Source organism: Lissotriton helveticus, chromosome 6, assembly GCF_964261635.1.
Source record: "Lissotriton helveticus chromosome 6, aLisHel1.1, whole genome shotgun sequence".
Lineage (NCBI taxonomy): Eukaryota > Metazoa > Chordata > Amphibia > Caudata > Salamandridae > Lissotriton > Lissotriton helveticus.
Genome location: NC_136067.1, coordinates 775,041,675 through 775,064,255, shown reverse-complemented (window position 1 = coordinate 775,064,255; position 22,581 = coordinate 775,041,675). Strand labels below are relative to the sequence as shown.

Here is a 22,581-nt window from a genome sequence, read left to right as displayed (position 1 = left end):
AGTTATACATCACCAGGTCGTAGACTGCGTGACGCTGCGCCAGCCATGTGTTCAGCGTGATAGACTTCTGCGCGGCTCCGACGGTCATTCCGGCTGGGACATTGGTGAGGGCGCTCGGGAACTGTCTCGTACCGCAGCTTCCACGGACGCCGCCCTGCGCTCTTTCTTGAGGTAGTCCTCCACCTGCTGGGGATTGGTAAAGAAATGTTGGCGACCACGGTGTGTGATTTTTAGTTTTGCGGGGTACATCATGGCGTACGGAATCTCTTGCTGCTGGAGTTTTTTCTTCACGTTGACGAATTTCCGTCTGGCCTCCTGTACTGTTTGGGTAAAGTCAAGGAAAAATGTCAAGGTAGTATTTTCGTAGTGAACCTGACCCTTCTCACTAGCTAATCTGAGGATTGTGTCTCTATCTCGATAGTTAAGGAAGCGCATAATAATAGGCCGAGGAGCCGCTCCCGGGGGCGGGCGTGCATTCAATGATCTGTGCGCTCTTTCTATTGCCATATGTGCCGAGAAGGAGTCTCTGGCAAGTAGGTCGATGATCAGCTTATCCATGAAGTCCTCTAGGTGGCCAGTGTTTGTCGATTCAGCCAGGCCCAAAACACGGACATTGTTTCGTCGTGAGTGGGCCTCCAAATCCTCATTTTTGTCCGCAATTACTTTCAGGAGTTTATCCATTTGTAGTACCCGTTCCCTATTCGCCGCAGCGCCATCTTCTAGTTCCGATACTCTAGACTCGGCCTCAGTAATCCTGTGATCGTGGTGCTCGAGCTTGTTGACTACCGTGTCGATTCTGGCATTCATGGCGTCCATTTTGGCATCGATTGATGTCAGGCTCTGCTTCATGCTCAAGAGGAGAGATTTCCAGTCTTCCTCTTGATTGCTCTCGGCTGTGTGGTAAGAGCGTTCCTCTGTTGGGGCAATCTGCGCTCTGCGAGATTCAAACGTAACTTTTGCTTGTTTTGCATCGTTACGCCCCATGATGGTTTGCTCTCCAGTAGTGAGAGGAATGAATCTGCTAGCAACAGGAATGTATAGTGCCTTGAAGTGCCGTGAGTTTGTGGCATAATGGACAGCAAGGTAGAGTTTGTTGAGCGTTGTAGCGCAGCCCGTGTAGAGTTGACCCCCTGTGGGACGTAGGAGTATCAAAACTGGCGCTGTCACCCTTATTCCCCCAGGCGGGTTGCGCAGGGGCTTAAAGCGGCTAGGAGGGAAGCTGCAGATGCACCCAGAGATGCGCCGGTAAGTAGTGCTATTTTCTGCTCTCACTCATGCTGCATGTGGGAGAGGGGGTTGTCTTGTCCCGGTGTTTCAGGAGTCCCCCAATGTACTGGCGATTGTCTCGTGTCCCGTTGGTGTGCCCCTCTCAAAATGGCGGCATATGCACCTCGCTCCACTCCACTAATGGCGGCCTGCCCAGCAGCGCATCAGCACGGTAATTGCCGCTTCCTCCATTCTGCATCCAGGGTCTCAGCAATGCAGCTCACGTTTCTGGCCGGCCAGGGTATACACAGCAGGGCCCCCACAGCGCCCGGGGTTGACGAGCCGAGAGGCGGCACCCGGTGTTCACCGCGTGTCTCTCACCCCGGGGGCCGATGAGTGCTGGGGCTGCAGGGAGGTGTATCGGTATGATCAGCAGGTCAGTCGCAACCGCAACGGGGGCACCGCCGCCCACCGCAGGCCACCACAGGCGATCGGGGCTCACAGTCAGTATGGCGCTCCACAGGCCCAGCGCACCGCGGACTTTCCTACCTCCGCGACCCAACCAGGCACTTCCAGATCTCTGCCGGCGGCTCCGTACGGATCTTCTTCCGACCCTAATTCTGGGAAGACATCGTTTCGGTCCGTGCCGGTTGCACCTCCAGAGTCGGCAGCGGCAGGGCTTTCAGCTCGCGAGATTGTGTAGCATCTTGGTTCCTTTAGGATGGGACTTTTAGAAAGTAGGTATTTTCTTATCTAATTATCCAAGCCTGCCTCTGCTAGGTTGTGTATTTCTTGTCTGGTGTTTTTGAGGGACAGGCCTGGGGCATTCCAGAAGACAGAATGAGTCAGCCCAGTGGGGAATAGAGAGATCTGCACGTAGATGGGTGGGAGGAGTTGCACCGTGCCCTGAATAGGGCTGTGCCTGCCTTCCACAATGCCGGCTCCACCTCCTGGGGTGCGGCTGATGTCTCTGCCCTGCACAGTGAAAGAAGAGAAGGAATCCTGTCAACAAAGTGCTCCAAGGCTGTGCTTTCCCTCCACAATGCTGGCTCCACCTCCTGTGGGGCATCTGATGTTTCTGCCCTGCACTGTGAAAGGAAAGAAGGAGTCTTGTCAACAGAATGCTCCAGAACTGGTTTGGACTGGGCAAGGCCCCTCTGCCATCAGAGGACAAAGGATTTTGGGGTATAAATATTGGAACCCTGAACCCAAGATATTAGATCACTTTTGAACTACAAGAAGAAACATTTGCTGAGGAGAGGAACCTGAAGAAACTGAGGAGATACTATCCCTAAGCTGAAGTGCTGCTTGGGGGATTGGCCTGCAGTGGTTGCCTGACTGCCAAAGAAAGGAGAGAGGAACTTTGTGTGTACTTTCATCAACTTGTGAAAGGATCTGCAAGGGCTTGGAACAAAGCTTGCCTCCTGCTGAAGTCTCAGGGACAACAGACTTCACCCACCAGCTCCTCAAGAGTTCTCCTGAAGTGCCTACAATTGTTTTGGACTTTTGGGGGACTTGTGTGTCGCAAGGAGCTGGAAGTGCAACTCAAGATCGAGAAGAATGTTGCAGAACTGCCACTGCCACTTCGCAACACAAGGCGCCTCGCATCGCCAAGGAGAGGATCGACCTCGCCGCAGATGCCACTGCATCACCAGGAAGTGTGTCGCAGGAGTAGAGTATCGACGTTGCCACAGACGCCACCGCATCTCCGAGAAGCGTGTCACAAGGCCTATTGCGGCTCATTGCCGGAAAAGAGGATCGACGTCGCCGCAGACGCCGCCGCACCACCGGGAAGAGTGTCGCAGGGCCTGTCACGGCTCACATCATTGTGGAAGCAACTTGCATCGCCAGGAGAGAGGATCGACGTCGCCGCAGACGCCGCCGCACCACCGGGAAGAGTGTCGCAGGGCCTGTCACGGCTCACATCATTGTGGAAGCAACTTGCATCGCCAGGAGAGAGGATCGACGTCGCCGCAGACGCCGCCCCATCACTGGGAAGCGTGTTGCAGGGCCTGTCGTGGATCGCATCGTGTCAAGCATCTCGCATTGCTGGGGGAGAGGATCGACCTCGCCGCAGACGCCGCCGCATCCCCGGGAAGCATGTCGCATCAAGGAGAAAGCGCCCTCTTTAATTCTTTGCACCGGATCTTTGACGATTTCCATCATTGCAACACTTTCGTTGCCCTGCATGTCGCATCTTAAGGTACATTGACTCAAAGTGTTGCATTTTAAGAACTGAACAGAACTAAGCTAAAACTACCATCTTAAGTATAGTATTGTGGATTTTTTTTGTTTGTGGTTTTGTGATAAGTCTATATAAAGAATACTTATTTTTGATATAAAACCTGTGTGGTGTCCATCTGTAGTGTTGTCACTTGATTACTGTATGTGTTCACAAATGCTTTACACTCTGCTTCTGAGATAAGCCTGTCTGCTCGTGCCAAGCTACAAAGGGGGTGAGCAGGGGTTATTTAAGGAGTGTACTCCCTTACCCTGACTAGAGGCAAGGGTCCCTACTTGTCACAAGTACCTACCTGTGCCAACTAGAAAGCCTCAAATCTAACAAGTATCATTACACCTTGTCATGTTTATCTGTTCTTTGGGGACTTTTTTCTTCTGGGTTTCCTGCTTGTGTTTGATAAAGCTTCCCTTTTCATTTGCAGAGTATTCTTGCTCTCAGCTTAGGTTCGCTGCAGTGCTGTGTCTGTAAACAGGCTGTAAATCATGCTATGTTTCAAAGAAAAAGGAGGTGCACCCAATAATTGTTCAGGAGAGCCAATAAAATCCAAACAATCTTCTTTATTCAAAATTAGTGTAAGTAAATCGGAGCACAGTCACAGCTTTTCACTCCTGTGTGCCAAGGAACTTCGTCAGGGCTTAATATAAATAGTAAAGTGATTGTAATAACAATCAATTTTTGATTCCGTGTTGAATAATTCCTCTATTATTTATGACAAAGGTAATGTCCAGATTTTATTTCTTAATATACAGTTAATATGTACGCGTAATCAAATGTGAAAATTCAGAAGTGATAACATATCGTCCCGCGTTCAAATATCCAAAAAAGGATGGACAAAATACTTCAATCCTTATGGTAAGTTTTAAATTAAGTGGTCGGTCGGTGGAACCTCATAGTCACCCGCAAATGACTTGCGGGTGACTATGCCGGTCCGTCGACCGACCACTTCATTGTAAATGCCCGGACACATTAAGGAAAAATTATTCACACAGCGTGGTTGTGGAACGATTGTGCCCTCATTGTTAAAGTGTAATGAACTGTATTCCTGCTGAATCACAGTAATGAACATTTGTGATAGCTGTAGGTGTCTTTTAAGATTCTTTATATCTGGAGGAAACAGTATTTCTGCATTTTTTAGCATTCATCAATGCAGAGGTCACACTACGTTTGCTACTGTTAAGAGGCTTACGCGATCTACTTATAGTATTATCACGCATTTGTAATGCAGCAATAGTACATTAACTTAAATCTGGCAAAAATATTTTAAATGTGCATATTCTGTTTAGCCCCTCTCTAACACAGATGTAACAATTTCTATATGATGGCCAACTGTGTTCCTGATATGGCTTTGAATATTTGTGTACAAATGTAAAATTTGGACTGTAAGTTGTAGAATCACTGTAGACAGTAAAATCTCATGAAATAATGGAATTTCCTGTCTTCACGGTTCCTCAGGCTGAGACTGCAGGGGTAAGAAATAGGGGAACTTTATGGGGCCAGCTAATATCTATGGCCTTTGCCAAGGGAAATCCTGGTGGTATATGTTTGCTCCATGCGCCTCTCCACATGTGCTGTTGCATTAAGGAGTTTGTGTGTGCGTGAGAGATTATTCTTGCATTAAACAGTGTTTCATTTCTTCCTTTCTCATCCTTGTTTTATTTGTAATTTTCCTTCCACATTTTTCTCCTTCTGTTAATTCAACCACTAACTTTATAAATAATAGCTTGCTTTCCCTGTGTGGTTCCTTAAATGTCCTTCTCTATACAAGCTAAAATATTTGCAGTTGTGTTTTTATTTTATTTTTAAAATATTTTTTTCACAGAGGTTTGCGTTCATTACGTACTGGCTCCTCCGCCATAGAATCTGAAAGCCATATGCCTCTCATTTACAGCTACAACATATTTATGTTTTATAATCACAACCTCAAAGGCTCAATGTTTCCTTCTCAGTAGCGTTAAAAAAATGCAGCTGCTTGTTTTCGCTCCTGTATTTATAAGTTCAAAGTTCCCCCTATTTCCAAATGCGACCCACTTTTACGGCGATGTGATTCACTAATAGGGGTCACTTTTATTTTGGTGCCTGAGCATATTCTCTATTCCAGTGCGACCCTGATAGTAGGCAGCCCACCCTTTGATATGTATTCAACAGCAGGCATATGAAGTATACATGCTACTTGCTACCAAATAGGTGTTTGGACACATAATGAACTGCACGCAGGAAATTCGATGTATTTTCACTAGATTTAAATTGTCTGTTTACTTAAAACTTTTGGTTTACTGACTTCTGAAATGGTATGGAATTGTTACGGTAACTTTGTATCTGGTTTCCTATCAAAGGAAACACACACCACAAAACAGCAGATGCTGTTGTATTGTAGGTGTTTTTTTACTTTCAAATTTGGCTACTAGTGTCTTTACTTGGAGGCCTGTTTAACACACTGCTACCTGCTCCTTGCGTGTCTTAGTATGTAATAAAGTTTTGCTCTCTGTGCTGCTCTTAGCTTGCACCCTGCACCGGGCCCCTCTTGCACTGCATTCCACTGTGCACTGCTGTTTTCTGCTGGTTCTGTTTCCATTTGCATAATGCATTGCCCCTTGGCCATCCTTTGCTGCCCCTCCTACTCCACCCTATGCTGCCCCGCTCCTATGACTTGGATGATAGTGCTGATTGATTTGTATTTAACATAGTAAAATAGTTCACCAGGCTTCACTTACATTCAACACAGGCACGTCATGGGCAGCAGTAATACAAGCTTCCTTAATAGTGCTTAGGCCTGTGTGCTCAAACAGTGCACCCCCAGCCTCCATTTTGTGTTCACAAGCCATTGAGGCCAGCCCCCCTGCCCCCCCCTCCCCAGCAACAGGGTTTTTCTACATCAGAGGGTGCTTATGTGAGCTGTTTAAACTGTATTTACTGGGGCCTGTGCACTTTGGTTTTTTGGGCAGCAGGGGGAGTAAAGCTTTATTCAAACAGTATTGTTAGATTTCGAGTTAATGAAGCCTTTACCTGCTGAAGTCCAAAGTTGTGGATTGAGTCTGTCTGTCTCCTAGGAGATTCTGAACAGGAGCAAGCAGCTGCCCAGACCCCACCACCAGGCCAGCAGACCATTGGCTATTTAGCTACCAGGCAAGTCTGAGCCCTCCTCTCACACCTGCCCAGGCCCCTTAAGGCCTTGCTGGGTGCACCCCAAATCCTTCCCCTCCATTTTGTGAGTTGCAGCCTACATGTGGCCCAGATTGCAGTGAGCAGAGTCCAGGAAGTGGTAAGGAGACAGACTAGTGCTGTCTCTTCCCAAGACAAAAAGTTGTTTAAAAAACGATTTTCACTTTCTGTGTTTACTGTCTATGCCTGTGGTTGTTACAGTTAAACATTGTAGTTTTAGCCTGCCTGTAATTGCATATTTTATCACCTGTGTTGTGTTTTAAATGTGTGGTTTTCCCTGCCCATGATTGTCTTCATTTAGTGTGTTGAATTGTGGGATTTGCAGTCCAGCCTCTGTAGTTTGTCCCTCTCATTCCTTGGTGACAAATCTGTTTTCCCTCCAAATTTCTCCTTTGCTCTGTGCTTAGGCCTGTGTGCTCAAACAGTGCACCCCCAGCCGCCATTTTGTGTTCACAAGCCAGTGAGGCCAGCCCCCCTGCCTCCCCCCTCGCCCCCTAGCAACAGGGATTTTCTACATCAGAGGGTGCTTCTGTGAGCTGTTTAAACTGTATTTACTGGGGCCTGTGCACTTCGTTTTTTGGCCAACAGGGGGAGTAAAGCTTTATTCAAACAGTATTGTTAGATTTAGAGTTAGTGAAGCCTTTACCTGCTGAAGTCCAAAGTTGTGGATTGTGCCTGTCTGTCTTCTAGGAGATTCTGAACAGGAGCAAGCAGCTTCCAACTCCCTGGCCAGCAAACCTTGTCTGAGGTTGCTGGTACCTTATATGGTGTGCTAGTGGTTGCCACATGTCTACTCTGATTGGTGGTTGTATCTGGTGTTTCTATTGGGTTAGGGTAGGGTTAATGTCCTCATTGGTTGGGTATTTGAGGGTTCTGATTGGTTTCTCGGTCTGTGAATCAATCATTGCAGGGTTGGGACTAGGGCTAGGGTTAGGATTTCTATTGGAAGTAGGGACTAGGGCTTCCTATGTTATTGGTTGTTGGGTGTAGGGTGGGACTAGGGCTAGGGTTAGACCTTTAATTGGAAGTAGTGATTAGGGCTTCTGGTGTGATTGGTTGTTGGACCAGTTGTGGGACTAAGAGTAGGGTTAGGCTTTCTATTGCAAGTAGGGACTAGGGCTACCTGTACCATTGGCTGCTTGGACTTGGGTTGGGACTAGTGGTAGGGCTAAGGCCTTTATTGGACGTAGAGATCAGGGTTTTTGAACTGATTGGGTGCTTGGACTAGGGTTAAGATTGGCTGCAAGGTCCTGGTCTCCTATTGGTTCTAGATGTTAGGGCTAGTGTTGTGATTGGATAGTGTTAGGGCTAGGGTTCCCATTGGCTGAAGGGGTCACATGATTACTAGGGCTACAAAAAAGGCCAGGCTTAGGGCGTCTCAGCCCGGGCGTCGAGGCTATGGGTGTAGAGGACAAGGGTAGTTGCCTGTTTGGGCCTGTTAAGAGTGTAGAGGACAAGGGTAGTTGCCTGTTTGGGCCTGTTCGAGACTGGTCAGGACTAGGGCCAGAAATGCTGCCCAAAAGCCTCTTCCTACTGCTAAGACTTAAAAAATAAATAAATAAATAAATAAATCCTTCACTCTTTTATCCCTCCACTATCCTTTTTCAATCAAAATTACCAGACTAACATGTTTCACTTCTCAAATTCCATATTCCATATTCAACTATAGCAATATACTGCCCAAATAACTGAATAACATATCTACTACTCAAATTACTTCATATTTATACTATACTAATTTTCAACACTAATCCTTTATGGGTTCCGGAGTGGCGTGCTACTCGCCAGAAAAGCGCTTCAACGCCCATCAGGGGTAACAAGTGCTATATGAATGCACATCTTTCTACCCCTTTTATCCATCCGAAATTACCTCACCATATTAATTCACCACTAATCCTCTATAGGCTCCCTGAATAGCATGCGTCAACAAGCGAGCGATAAATAAATACAAACCATTGTCCTACTTTATCCTTCTGCTATCATTCCAAATCCAAATAACTGATTAACCTATCCACCACTTAAAATGTACTTGCATGTTTCACTATACTAATTCAACACTAATCCTCTGTGGGTCCCGGAGTAGCGTGCTACCTGCCGAAAAAGCGCTTCGACACCTCGTCAGGGGTAGTAAGCGCTATATAAATGCAATTACAATACAATACAATACATAGCACGGGTACATTATTTTGCCAGTATTTGATCCTGACGGCTTGTTTTTATTGCTGACGCTGCTACATGCATGCATTTTTCGAAGGTAGAGGATGTAACGTTACGACCAAAGCTGCCGACTTTGTGACCTGGGAGCCAGGTTCCACTCTCAGCATCGGCTAAACATCCTGTATTTTGGGCCAAATCACTTATTCGCCCGTGCACTAAGAACAAAAAAAAAAAAATATGACCTTCTTTCTTATTACTGTCTCTGTGGGTTTACAAAAGCGATACACAAACATTTCAATAAAAAAAATATTCACACAGTTAATTATGCAGTTAGGGCTCAAGATTTGTAATATGGATTTTTTTGCAGTTCTGACCAAAGGTCCAATAAAGTAGTAACATTTCTTTTTACAAATATTTTCCCTATGTACCCACCTTACTGTTTCTATACCACCCATCTGTAACTATCATATTTACATTCATCTAATAACCCAGACAGCCATCCTTGTACTCATACAGGTATCAATCCTTTCAAGCATTCATACAAACAGTTATCATTCCACCAACCCATCCATCCTAACTGCACCTCGGCTTCTTAAATGCTCATATTATCAGGATGGTCACCAGATAATTCACTACACGCCACATAAATCCACTCCACTCCATAACACATAAGTAAAACATATTTACATTTACAACGCCAATAGCTCTAACTCTCATTTTCTAAATAATCACTCCACTGCAAACAAAAAAAACAGAAGTTAAAAAGATTTTCATCTGCAACGCCAATAGCTCTAACTTTCACAAATGTGAGACAGATTGCATTGCAAATGCTTGTTGTAATTGAGACCCTTGCTCAAACAGACAATTTCCTTAATTAAAGATTCCCAGCAGGAGAGTGGTATAGATGCCTCACTTTAGAAATGGCCTTCAGTCGACGTAACAATGTCAGTGCCTGATTGAGTTGTGGAAAGGGATTAGTGCACATGCTTAAGCGCCATCTTTTAATTTTGGTTGAAATCACGGCCTACTTTTCAGAAAGATGCAGTACATGTGTTGCTTAAACAGTATTGGAAACATGAAGGAAACGCTTTCCAGTCTCTTCTCAGCATCAGTGCCAGAAATGCTTGTGTTCACATGTGCAGATTTAGCAGCAGGAGATTTTTGAGTTTGCCTTTTGAGGTCAAGTGGCAGGAGGGTTTTTGTTTATATTCTGTGTAAATGTGTAGTTACCGTTATTCAGCGTTCAAACACATTGAGTTCAGTAGAGTTACAATGTTGGTTTGGCAAATCTTTGGAATGTAGGGACAGTAAATTATAAGATACAACGTTTAAGTCTCAACTCCCTTTTTTTTGTGAAAGCTACTGAACCAAATTTCTGTATCCAGCATTCGTTCTATTGTGACTGCATCAGCTTAATAGTCAGGTATCTAACTATGCCATTGGCTTTATATTTCTGTGTAAAAGGATTTTTCAGGAAAGAAGTAATAATGAAGGTGAAGTTGAAAATTAACTAGTGAACTGAATTAGAATGTCCATGCTGGTTTGAAAAATGTTTAGTTAAATGTCAGATATTTTTTTGTTAGAAAAGCTATTTATAGCACAGAATAGCTCAAAGGTTAGTGAGAACATAAACGTGTTTACATATTCAACCTTCAAGACAATTGCAGTACTTAGTGTTTCTTCTTTGTTTCCAAGATATTCCCGCAGTTGTCCAGTTCTACTTACAAAGGCTGGCTGCTGTTTCTCTTCCCATTCCCTTTTGTCCAGGAACCTGCCTCATTCTAATTTTTCTGCAACTGAAGATAAATTTCCACGGTAGACTAGGATCCTCCTGTGGTGGGCTCACTTATTTAATACTGAATGTAGAGTTTTGTGGCGCAATATTCCACTAACTCTAACTATGCAAAGCAGATATTTACTCTTGTTTTACCTCTTACTTCACCGCGTGCTACAGACAGGATAAAGGTACCCTCTATCGGAGCAATCATGATGCAACGTGTTCTGGCATTGATGGGAGGGAATGAATGCAGCCACCATTGTAAGCATCTATGCTAGCGAAACAAAAACAAATTGTCGGTTTGTTCCAAGATAAAAAATGTAAGGGCTATATGTACAAACACATTTTTTCATAGACACTGAATGGGTAAATCCCTTTGATACATCTGGCCCTAAGTGTGTTAAAGTTTGATACCATACAAATGGTTGATCATTAGATCTAGCACTAGTATAAGAATGGCCACCATGTCTGCATCAAAACAAAGAATATGACACATAAATTGCCAGTGGTTCATCCAAATAACTTAAATAGCTACAAGTCAGTTAACAGAGAGTACCTACCATATCAACTTCAGATATTGTGTCCAAGCTTTCAACCTGTACATCTACTCCAACAGGTATTGCAGGTCCTGCAGAGAAATTAATATAAGAAATGTTAGCCTCCTTTAATACAACCCTTCATTGTAACCTGTGACTTTCTGCAACATTAAATATGAGTGGCTAAATCATTTTGTTACTTATGTTTAGAAATTCATTAGTTGTATGCTTCACAAGAAAACAAATTCATGTTCTTAACCTGGCGCTGCCGCCACGTAAAGGTCAAGTCCACAGATGGCACACATGCATCCATCTCACTTCACCAATGTAGTTACAACTGCCATAACATTAACACATTTCACAAATGCATTGAAGATACCTGTTTTAAAAACTCAAATCATTTATCTTAATACCAATTATTCAAAATGAGATCATGGGATCACATTACCCTATATTTCTCATATGGATTAAAGTGTACATGATCAAAAGTTATCTCTAATCTGTTGCTGTACTACACTACATATTACTTTACCTGGTGTGGGTGTGAAGCACTACAGGCATGAGTGCTTTTTCCTATTTAATTTTAGATGTTGTGTACAAGACCTAAGAGCATCAGAGCACATTCAATAGAAAAGGTTAGGATGGAAAAAATAATGAGAAGGCAAAAAACAAAGATAGTGACTAGATCAAGTGTGAGCAAGGGGGCAGTAAAAAACAATGCAAAAGACCAATGAAGCAAAATGGCAAAAACATATAGTAATAGTGGGCAGTAAGGTGACAAGTCGAGTGATGACAGGAATAGTTCCAGAGGAAAAAGAAATTCGAACAGTGCACATCACAATAAAAAAAACTGGGGAATAGGAGTAAACAGCCAATCCCGGATGTGAGAAGGAGATAGAAGATGTGAAGTAGTTGACATCAGGCATGTGGCTGATGTGCAAAAGTGGAAGACAGATGTTAAACATTTATTTTTATTTCCTTTATGAAGGGAGGCAGTAAGGAGGTTGTATGAATGGCAGGAGGGAGAGAGTTCCAGTTCTAAGGCATGTATCCAGAGAAAGGTTGGCTCGAGGTGTATTTTTTGTTTTGTCAGAGTTCCAGAGATATTAAGTGCCCAAAGATAACTTCAGTTTCTGAGCCAGATAGTGAGAGTTGTCTGAATGTATATGTTTATCAACTCTACATGTCAATTTGTAGGTTATCTACCTTTAAAAAACAGCTTAGAGAGTGCAGGACTAGGGTAATGTGATCCGAGTGCCAACCCTACAGATTAGTCTGGCAGCTGTAAGAAGGCAGGCTTTGCAAGCAGCAGGATGAATGTGAGTGATGCCAGAGAGGACAGCATTCACCACAGTTTATTCCGGGTAAGACCAGTGCTTGGATTACTTCTTTATGTTGTGTTCTTGCACTCCTAAACTTATGGTTTGTATTGCCAGCATAATAATCATCGAACAATCTAGGATGGTTGAATCCAGCCATTATCGCACAGCAGGGAGAACGTGGACGCTGAGCTCAGTAAGAACTCAGTTTTATTAGTATTCAGCTGGTGATATTGAGAGAACATTTATGATTGTATTTTCTTGGAGGTCATCACCAGAAGGGAGATATCAATCAGCGTAGATACTTTCAAATACAACAGGGTGTCATCAGCATAGTCGTGGTAGAAATGGCAGATTTTTTTATGAATGACCCTAGCAGGTCACCATCCTTATGGCATCCAATCAGAGTGAGCCACAATGTGGGACCTACTTCATGAATATTGTTGAGGTATATCAAATATCGACTCACTATCAATGATGATTTCACAAATCAGCATATTGGTACATAGGCTGGTTAACAAAATCTCACTGAATTTACAAAATGTTAGTACATACTTTGCAACACCTTTTTGCAAATTCAAATTTCATACAGATGGCCCAAAAGTCATTAAAATGAACAAGGTGGGTCAGGTAGCCCATAGTCCCATACTCAATTGGAAATCAGAAGCCCAGTAACCATTGGCAGGGAGAGGACTGGGAAAAGAGGACAATAGGAATTTCTATTTACAGCAAGAGAAACAGCCATAAGATCACTACTTTGCTATGTAGTGTAATCCAAGAGCTACAGTTAGATCTTGAAAAACTTTCTCTTATAATACATATTGAATTTCCACTGAAAGTATTTTAAGAATATGCTGACAGAATAGATTTCACCAAGACGTGGATATTACAGTCATATGCAAAATGTACACAATTATTTAGTGACTCTTTTTAATTGTGTATTACCAAGTAATACATTGGACCAATTTCCCATGTATGCATTGTTGCAGTACTTTGCCAAAGAACAGGTGAGGCAGCAGGGAACTCATGAGAATAAAACACCATGTTAACTATTGAAAGGGGTCTCTCCTTAAACATTGTATTTATCTTGTTGACTGTTAGAAACCGTAGTCATTTTTAAAGTCACAAGCCAAAATAATTTTTCTTTTTAGCCATACAACAGAAATCCAAAAATCACAAATGACATCAAACGTTTGATGTTGTTCCAAAAAATGCCACATAGTTTTTTTCATAAAATGACAAAATGTAACGTTTTCATTTCTATATTTTATATCCTATGGTTGTCCAAAATAAGTGGTATTCATTGTAAGGTGTTCCATCACATTGTAATGGTGTTTTTGAGTCAGTGTTCCATCTTCTCTTTATCCCCAGCCCCTAAAGCCGCTCCTGAACCAACTCCCACAAACAATCACAGGGGATTTGGAAAGCCCATTGTAAATGTCATGGTAGCATGGGTGCATGAGAGAGAGGGAAATATAAACATCTAGTAAACATCAGGCACATCCTGTCCTGTACTGGATGAGGAATCAGGACCACAGTGTAGAGCACCATATGCCAGAAAGAAGAAGTGGAGTCAACCTACTCTGGATGTGCAGGCTAGACAAGATACTGGACTTGAGGAACACTGCAAAGAATCCCAAAGATTGGGAACAAAATCAGCGAGAGATCCCTATGCAGAAAAAAGTAGAACAGACCTCCAGGCTGGAAAGAAGATGGCAAGATGCCTGTAAGGTAGGTTTGTGAAACATGAATATGAAACATGTAGGCCAGACAGTTGGGCGGGAAAGCCCTCAGATGGCTTGTGGAATAACAGAACCACCGCAAGAAGATCTAAGGGAGAACAGGCGCAGTCCAAAAAGGGGTAGACCAGGAGCCTGAGGGAATTCAGAGATGACAAAGCAAGACTACCTCTTATAGGAAGGGCTCATATCTGTCATCTCAAAATCCCTAAAAACAATAGTCTGTCGCATGGGCAAATATAGGTTTGCTCGATAATCTGAATCTCCACTGCAATCCAAGAGCACTACAGGGATCCACAGAATTATCACTGTGCTATGGAAAAGATCACAAATGCTAATTTTGTAGCCCATAACCCAGTAGAATTCGGACCATCGGACCCCTTGGGATTGCTGACTCTTCTTCCTACTGGACTGTAGAAATTCGTACTACAGATATAAAAGGAATCAAAATCCTTTACAGAGCCTTAATCCTGAAACTTCTGATACGAATAAAGGATCAAAGGTGTAGTAAGAACTCACAGATTAGTGATTAGGGAAGATGTCAGAGAACATAGAAGATCCTAGGAAAGGAGATAGGGATGTATTTATTTGCAGATCAAACTAACGTGCTCCTTGAGTAGTAGTGACACACTACTAGATAATTGAATAAAGTGAGTGAACTGATGAAACAGAAGGAAAACTAAAGGATACTAGACGACTGAAGTAAATGTGAATAGTGCCACCCAATAACACACTCATTGTGTTCCAACAGAAAGAACGCCATTAGCATATTCCGCTGGTCAGCCTACCCATAGAGGATGATGTTTCCCTTAAAGTGTGTAAAATGCATCTCTGCACTTAATAATGGTCTGTTTTTTTAATCAAAAGTCCACAAATAGGTGGTTAATGTTTTAGTTATTTAAACACTCTTGCATTTAATTGTGAAATAATTATTGAAAAAATGTCATGACCTTGAAAGTTGTACTAAAAATTAAACTCAAAATAGATTCATAAGAAAGAATTACTTTTCTATTTTTTCTAAACGAAGTTTACCACAAACTCACATAAAGAAAGAATAAAAAGGAAATATTCATATTGTGTAAGTTCCATACATATTTACCTTTATACCATCAACGTTCATCTAGAAAGCAATATGTCAGTGTATCTCCCTCATTCATGTAGTTCTGTAGGTATGAAGACACCAAAAAAGTATCTGTGATATGTTTGTCACTTAGGGGTTATAGGTTATCCAGGTATCACATTTTTGTTGCATGCCCATACAATGCTTCACGTGACACCAGAAAGTGCAGTAGACAGGTGAAGTGCAGTGAAGCAAGCAAGTAAAAAATAATCAGATGCATTCCTTGTCACCTGTAGTTAATGAAGTTTGTAGATTGATCAATTTCGGTGGACAATTACATGAAATGAACTTCCACTGCCATACTTAAATGCGGTTTAAAGTAAACATATTGCACTATCCCGTGCCCTGTAATTCATCAGTTAAAACAGCACCACCTGCTACGTTTGCATACTGTAGGGCAAGAACTTAATTTGGATGCTGTGACTTTTCAGTTAACTTAATATTCAAACTCTATTAACGGAACTAATTATTGGAGGAAATCAGAGTGTCAGGCTATTGTAGGAAGAGGCCATATTATTGATGTCAGCATTGACCGAGCTACTAACCTCCCGACGAGACGGCCCACAAGAAAAAATATTTTTTCATCCAAAGGTATCCTTTGGCCCACCTTTGCTTGCTTGTCAAGTACATAGACCACTCCTCTGGGACATGCCTTATTTGACATATAGGACACACGGAGCACTTAAATTAATGATCAACAAAATAAACCCGAAGGTCTGCAATATACCCCAAATGTATTCATAGAACCAAGGTGATAAGGTGTGATATTCAAAATAAGATTGAGGCTTATGGATAATGAAATCCTATGGGGGAAGGGTCAGTTTATGCCGACGATTTGAGCTATACTTCAGAGACCTGCACACCATCCTTGACATGATTGCTCTGACACTCAACCGCTTCACTGCCCTTTCTAGTTTAACGTTTAACTGGGAAAAATCATGTCTGTTCCTCTGTACACCTGAGTTGCCAAACCTAGACTTCACCCTAAACGACATACGCATACCGTGGCGGCCAAATATATTTTGGTATTTGGGTACACGAGTATATCATTCACCAACAGACCTACTCGAGGGCAGCCTTACACGGGCAGTAGGCCTACCCTCATAAGTGAGGTACCATTTTTATTAGGAGATTTGGGAGACTGTTGAGTGGAAGAGTGGAAGGAAGTTTGTGGCTCCTCGCAGATTCCAGAACTTTCCATCACAGAAATGTGAGGAAATGTGTTTTTTTAGTCAAGGTTTGAGGTTTACAAGGGATTCTGGGTTAACAAAAAACACTGGAAGCCATACAAGTCTCCCCTGCTTGGATTCCCCCAGGTGTCTAGATTTAAAAAAAATTGCATGTTTCCTAGGTTCTCCTAGGTGCTGGCTGAGTTAGGGCCCAAAATACACAGCTTCCCACTTTGGAAAAAAGGGTCAGTTTTCAGTGGAAACATTTGATGTGCCCATGTTGTGTTTTGTCCCATTTTCTGTTAAGAGCACTTGGCACTCTGAAGGAATCTACACATACAAGCCCTTTATTAATCCAGAATTGTGTCTACTTTCCCAAAATCCATAGCTTTCCTAGATCACCCTAGTACGTTGGGAGAAATAAAAGTAGGAAAAAAAGGCAAAATTGTGTAATTTTATTTTTAATTCAGCTGTGCTTGTTCCTGAAAGCTGGGAATATGGTGACTTTAGCACCGCAAACTGTTTGTTGATGCCATTTTTAGGGGAAAAAACAGACACTTTTAACCGAAGCACTTTTTTCCCATTGTTCCTAAAAAAACAAAATGTATCTATATTTTGCCTATTGTCGGTCCTTTTCTAGGGAATCCACACACCCTGAGTAACTGTAGAATTCCAAGGATGTTGGAAAAAAAGGAAAAAGGACTCAAATTTTGCGTGGACATCTTATGTGGAAGAAAAGTTATGGAGCCTTAAGCATGAACCACCAAAAATAGCCAAAAAAGGGTTCAGCAAAGGGGAAAAAGGCCCTGCAGTTCAGGGGTTGTCTCCCCAACAAATTCGGAGCTACTGCATTAATGTGATACTCTACTTCCCAGTGCCTAAGGCACCAAAATCTCATTGTCTTTCAACCTGATCCTCAGTCCTTCAGCTTCAAGTTCATGTTCCTAGGAACCGGTGCAACTGCACCTGCACACAAATGATAGTACTGCCCATCTTCTGTGTGTTAGGAAATCTTACACTGCTCCTGAAAGTGATGTAACCTGTTCTATTATGTGTGGAAGTAAAGTAGGCACTGTTGCTGTGTGTGCTCAATCTGTTCCGAGTTCTTCATGGAAGTTTATTCTAGCCTGAAACATGCATTGGCAAAAACGATAAGTCTGCCGTTGGCTTTGTTGCAGTGTGCTTTTTTGTCATGGTTTTGGCAAAACTTTATTGTTAGGGAAGTTGCTGGGCCCTTGTAAGAAATTGTTTATCAGTTAAGGGAGTTGAAAACCCAAAACAAATAATATTCACAATCATTGTGAGGTAAACTATTAAGGTCCTGTGCTGGTAGCTTGGTACAGAGCAGTGTTGTGAAGGAACGCAGGCAACACCAGATAGATGAAGGTAAGTGGCTTTATTTCAGCAACAACAGCTAAGAGTAGCTTCTCCCGTGCTGCCAGTGTCCAACTACCCACCTCAGAACGCCTGCTGCAGAGCACTCATATGGAATCCTGTAGTGCAAGGATTCCCTCACAATGAATGCACGAGCCAAGGACAAGCCCGTCTCATACATAAGATACATAAACCATGTACAACAAGCTGTCAGCCAAACTTAGGGGCAATGTGTTTACTCAGCACTCAAACAGGGATAAAGTGAACACACAAGCTCCCCAACCAAGTTAGAAAAATAGAGTATTTCAATAAATAAAATGAGACTAAAACAACAAAAATCCAATTAGATGAACCAGAAATATGAATACAGGATTAAAAATAGTGACAAAAAATACAAAGTGCCAGCTAGACTGAGTCAAAATCAAAAGTGAAAAACGACCATAATGGGGCACGGGACGGACACAGGGAATAGGTTCGTTCCAGTAAAAAATTTACCTTCAGACTTAGAAAATGTAATGGGGATAAAGTGTTTATCGATCAGTCATGGGGAGGTAAGCTGATTCTAATGCGGGGCTTGACAATGGCCGGTCGCTGAAGAGCAGAGTCCCTATGCTGTCGTCAACGAAGGCTGGAAATCTCTGAGTCTAGTCAAGGCCGACCAGGCCTCGACATTGATGGGATGCTGGTCAGCGATGATCCCAATGAAGCCCTCCACGTTCAGACTTAGAAACTTTTCTGGAAGTCAGATCTCCTTCAGTGGAGAAAACCAGTGAGCTGAGGCCTACCAGTGATTCGTCGTCAGTGGCTGTGACTCCAACAACGATCTTGGTCTTCGTCAGTTCTCCAGGCAGAAAGTTGGCAAATGTTTCTAAGTCCCACTTCTTATAGTTTAGGGACAGGAAGGGTTTTACTAACATCAGCTAAGGGTCTGCGACTGTTGGGGGCACTACTTGGGGTTTTGGACTTACTCCAGCAGAGACCAGCAGCAGGATCCAGGCATGCAGGACTTCATGCCCTGGTACTTGCATTACTGAAGGCTAATCCAGCAGTTTCCGCACTCATAGGGTCCAAATCATCCTTCTGTGTGCAACGGTACACTGTTGACTTGTAACATTCGTGCATGAATGGATTAAAGGGAAAGCCTATTAAGAATAGACAGTTCTGGGGAATGAATGTGTGTTGAATTTCACGCCAAAGGGAACTGTGCAGCTGACTTAGCTGCCAAAGCTGCAATTCAGACTATTAGCAACCATAACCAGATCTCAGACAAAAATTGATACAAATATTTTCACAGCCATACATACAACCACAACAGGCAGAAAGCCTCCCACGGGCCATCCTCCTAATTATTCCTACACCCTTAGACAACACTCCTGTAGTCCCTCTACCAAGATTGGAAGACAGGATAACTCCAAATATTATTATTGTTTACATTAGATTTAATCAGGGCAGCACATGATAAATTTGCATATGTCCACACTGGGATTAAAGCAACTGTAGCAATACTACAGCAATGCTAGTTGTGGCCTTGTTTGTATAATCTGACGAGAGATTATGGGCTAGATGACCTAACATTAGAAATACCGATTTTCTAATTGCTATTCTCTCCGAATTGCAATTAGGAAATTGGTATTCCTAATGTATGAAACTTTTCTAAGTTTCCTAAGTGATTCCTAGCGGGTCGCAAATTTACCTACCTCATGAATATTAATAAGGTAGGTCACAATTTGCGACTCATTGGGAATCTCCACCATCACAGGGGGTCAGCGGACGTCCATGTTGGTGACTGCTTTTTAATAAAGCAATCTTTTCTTTTTTAAATGCAGCTCGTTTTTCTTAAAGGAAAATGGGCTGCATTTAAAAGAAAAGTTAAAACTTTGCAGTTGAATTTTTTAAGAGTAGGCACTGGTACGAGGAACCATTGCCTGCTCCTAAAAATATTTGTATTTACATTCTCAAAGGGGAAGATGTCGCTTAGGGACCCCTTTCTAGTTGTGAATGGGCTACTCGAAGTAGGTGGTAAAATGTGAATGATTTGCAACTGTGTTTCAGGCGCAAAACATTCTTACCACTGTGATTCGGTTTTAGGAAGGGACGCCCAAAGCACACCCCTTCCCAATACCGAACCATATGTATGCGCAATTCCAAACTGCGATTCGGTAACATGTAACTAAATCATAATTTGGGATTGATACATACCCAAAATGGACTTTTCTGGTTGCAACTACCTGATTGTGAAAGTCATTTTTTCTACACATAGTCACTGGAAGAAGAGAGATACTTTGATATAAGTCACATTAATAGGTATACTTAGGCCAGATTACCGTTGTATTTGTGGGCAAATATACATTGTTATACTGATTATTTTCAGAGACTCCTGATGAAGGGTCACAACCCAAAATACATTGGGAACTTGAAACTACTGGATGATGTAAATAAAGCTGTTCAGTGTATGATGTTATGCCAATCATATGGCTGAAATCAATTGAAAAAAGATGAAGAAAGTCTAATTCATACAACCAAAGAATTCAATGAGAATACAAAAAGCAAATAGAGAAATGTAATTAACATATTCTTGATTCAGAAATTATTTGAGAACTTGAGCAAAAATCTTCGGGTTCAAGTAAAGTGCTGGCAAGTGGTTTTCCACTGCCTGCACACATGTTGACCTACTCAAACATTGCACTTACCATATTGTTTTCCTGGTTCTATTTCAGATGACTGGGATATGGATTTTGTAAAACTAATGACATCTGATTTACAGGCAAATGCCACTTTGAACAATGAAGATCCTTATTTGAATTTAGCCCTTTCGCACCAAAATCTTGCCAACCTCCAACACGAAGCTCCGGTGAAACTGACTCTTCGCACTATAGCAGCCAGTGGCAACCAGCAACACAAGATCAGCACTTCGACTACAGCATCAACAACCCATGGTGACTGCCAATGCAAATCTCCAGCAACGGCTGTCCGCCACACCCGACAAGTTCTACGATCAACAGTGATGACTGTCCCCCACAGCGAAATGAACTTTTTGTGCTGGACTTTAGAAGGTAACTTTGTCAACAGGCCTAACCTGGTCCCTGTATCTAGCCAGCACTCCATCGCAGTCAGCCTCAACTTGGACTTTCTCCCAGTCTCACATGACCAGATAGCTGCAAGCGGCGCTTTGTGTTTTTAGGGGATCACTGACTAAATATCGACAGACAAAATATAGACTACCCAAAATATCGATCCCAAAATATCGACAGACAAAATATCGAATTCCTATCTACAAACAGGTAAGTACCAAAATATCGAATCCAAAATATCGTTTAAAAATATATACTTTGTAAAAATATTGAATTTCTCAAAAATAATGTAAAATTAAAAAAATATTAAAAATAAATACCTAAAATATCCTTAAAAATACTTAAATTACCTTAAAATTATTAAATAATTAATTTAACTTATAAAAAAAATATACAATCATACATGTTAAAACATATATATATATTAACATAATATTAATAAAAAATACACAATCTTATTACCGTAGGATAGCGGGAGTGTAAAAATTACTATTCCCACTCCAGGAAGTGCAAAAGTACGGAAAGCGTTGGATAGCGTAGGGGTAAACATTACTATTCCCACTCCAAAGAGTGCAACAGTAGGGAAAGCGTTGGATAGCGTAGGGGTAAACATTACTATTCCCACTCCAAAGAGTTCAACAGTAGGGAAAGCATTGGATAGCGTAGGGGTAAAAATTACTATTCCCACTCCAGAGAATGTGCAACAGTAGAGAAAACGTTGGATAGCGTAGGGATACAAATTACTATTCCGACTCCAGAGAGTGCAACAGTTGGGAAAGCGTTGAATAGCGTAGGGGTAAAAATTACTATTCCCACTCCATGAGAGTGCAACAGTAGGGAAAGCGTTGGATAGCGTAGGGGTAAAAATTACTATTGCCACTCCAGAGAGTGCAACAGTAGGGAAAGGGTTGGATAGCGTAGGGGTAAAAATTACTATTCCCACTCCAGTGAGTGCAACAGTAGGGAAAGCGTTGGATAGCGTAGAAGTAAAAATTACTATTCCCACTCCAGAGAGTGCAACAGTAGGGAAGGCATTGGATAGCGTAGGGGTAAAAATTACTATTCCCACTCCAGAGAGTGCAACAGTAGGGAGGGCGTTGGATAGCGTCGGGGTAAAAATTACTATTCCCACTCCAGAGAGTGCAACAGTAGGGAAAGCGTTGGATAGCGAAGGGGTAAAAATTACTATTCCCACTCCAGAGAGTGCAACAGTAGGGAAAACGTTGGATAGCATAGGGGTAAAAATTACTATTCCCACTCCAGAGAGTGCAACAGTAGGGAAAGAGTTGGCTAGCGTAGGGGTAAAAATTACTATTCCCACTCCAGAGAGAGCAACAGTAGGGAAGGCGTTGGATAGCGTAGGGGTAAAAATTACTATTCCCACTACAGAGAGTGCAACAGTAGGGAAAGCGTTGGATAGCGTAGGGGTAAAAATTACTATTCCCACTCCAGAGAGTGCAACAGTAGGGAAAGCGTTGGATTGCATAGGGGTACAGTTTACTATTCCCACTCTAGTAAAAATAAATTAATATAATTCACATAATTATCAATTAATCAATAAATAAAAATTAATTACCAATTAAGAATTAATTATTTACCAATTAAAAATTAATTAATTTATTCAAAATAAATACCAATAAATAAATTAACATATTTAATTAATTATAATTAAATTATTTCCCACCCTATTCCCCTATAAACCCACAACCCGC

General features: G+C 42.2%; 1 protein-coding gene across 1 annotated transcript in view; it reads right to left on the bottom strand.

The window, feature by feature from the left end:
- Positions 1-22,581, bottom strand: part of LOC144761529 (gamma-aminobutyric acid receptor subunit rho-2-like) — a 578,022-nt gene that overhangs the window by 272,063 nt on the left and 283,378 nt on the right. The window contains exon 3 of the mRNA XM_078646849.1: positions 11,102-11,169. Coding sequence (XP_078502975.1) covers positions 11,102-11,169 — 68 coding nt within the window. The remainder of the gene's footprint in view (positions 1-11,101; positions 11,170-22,581) is intronic.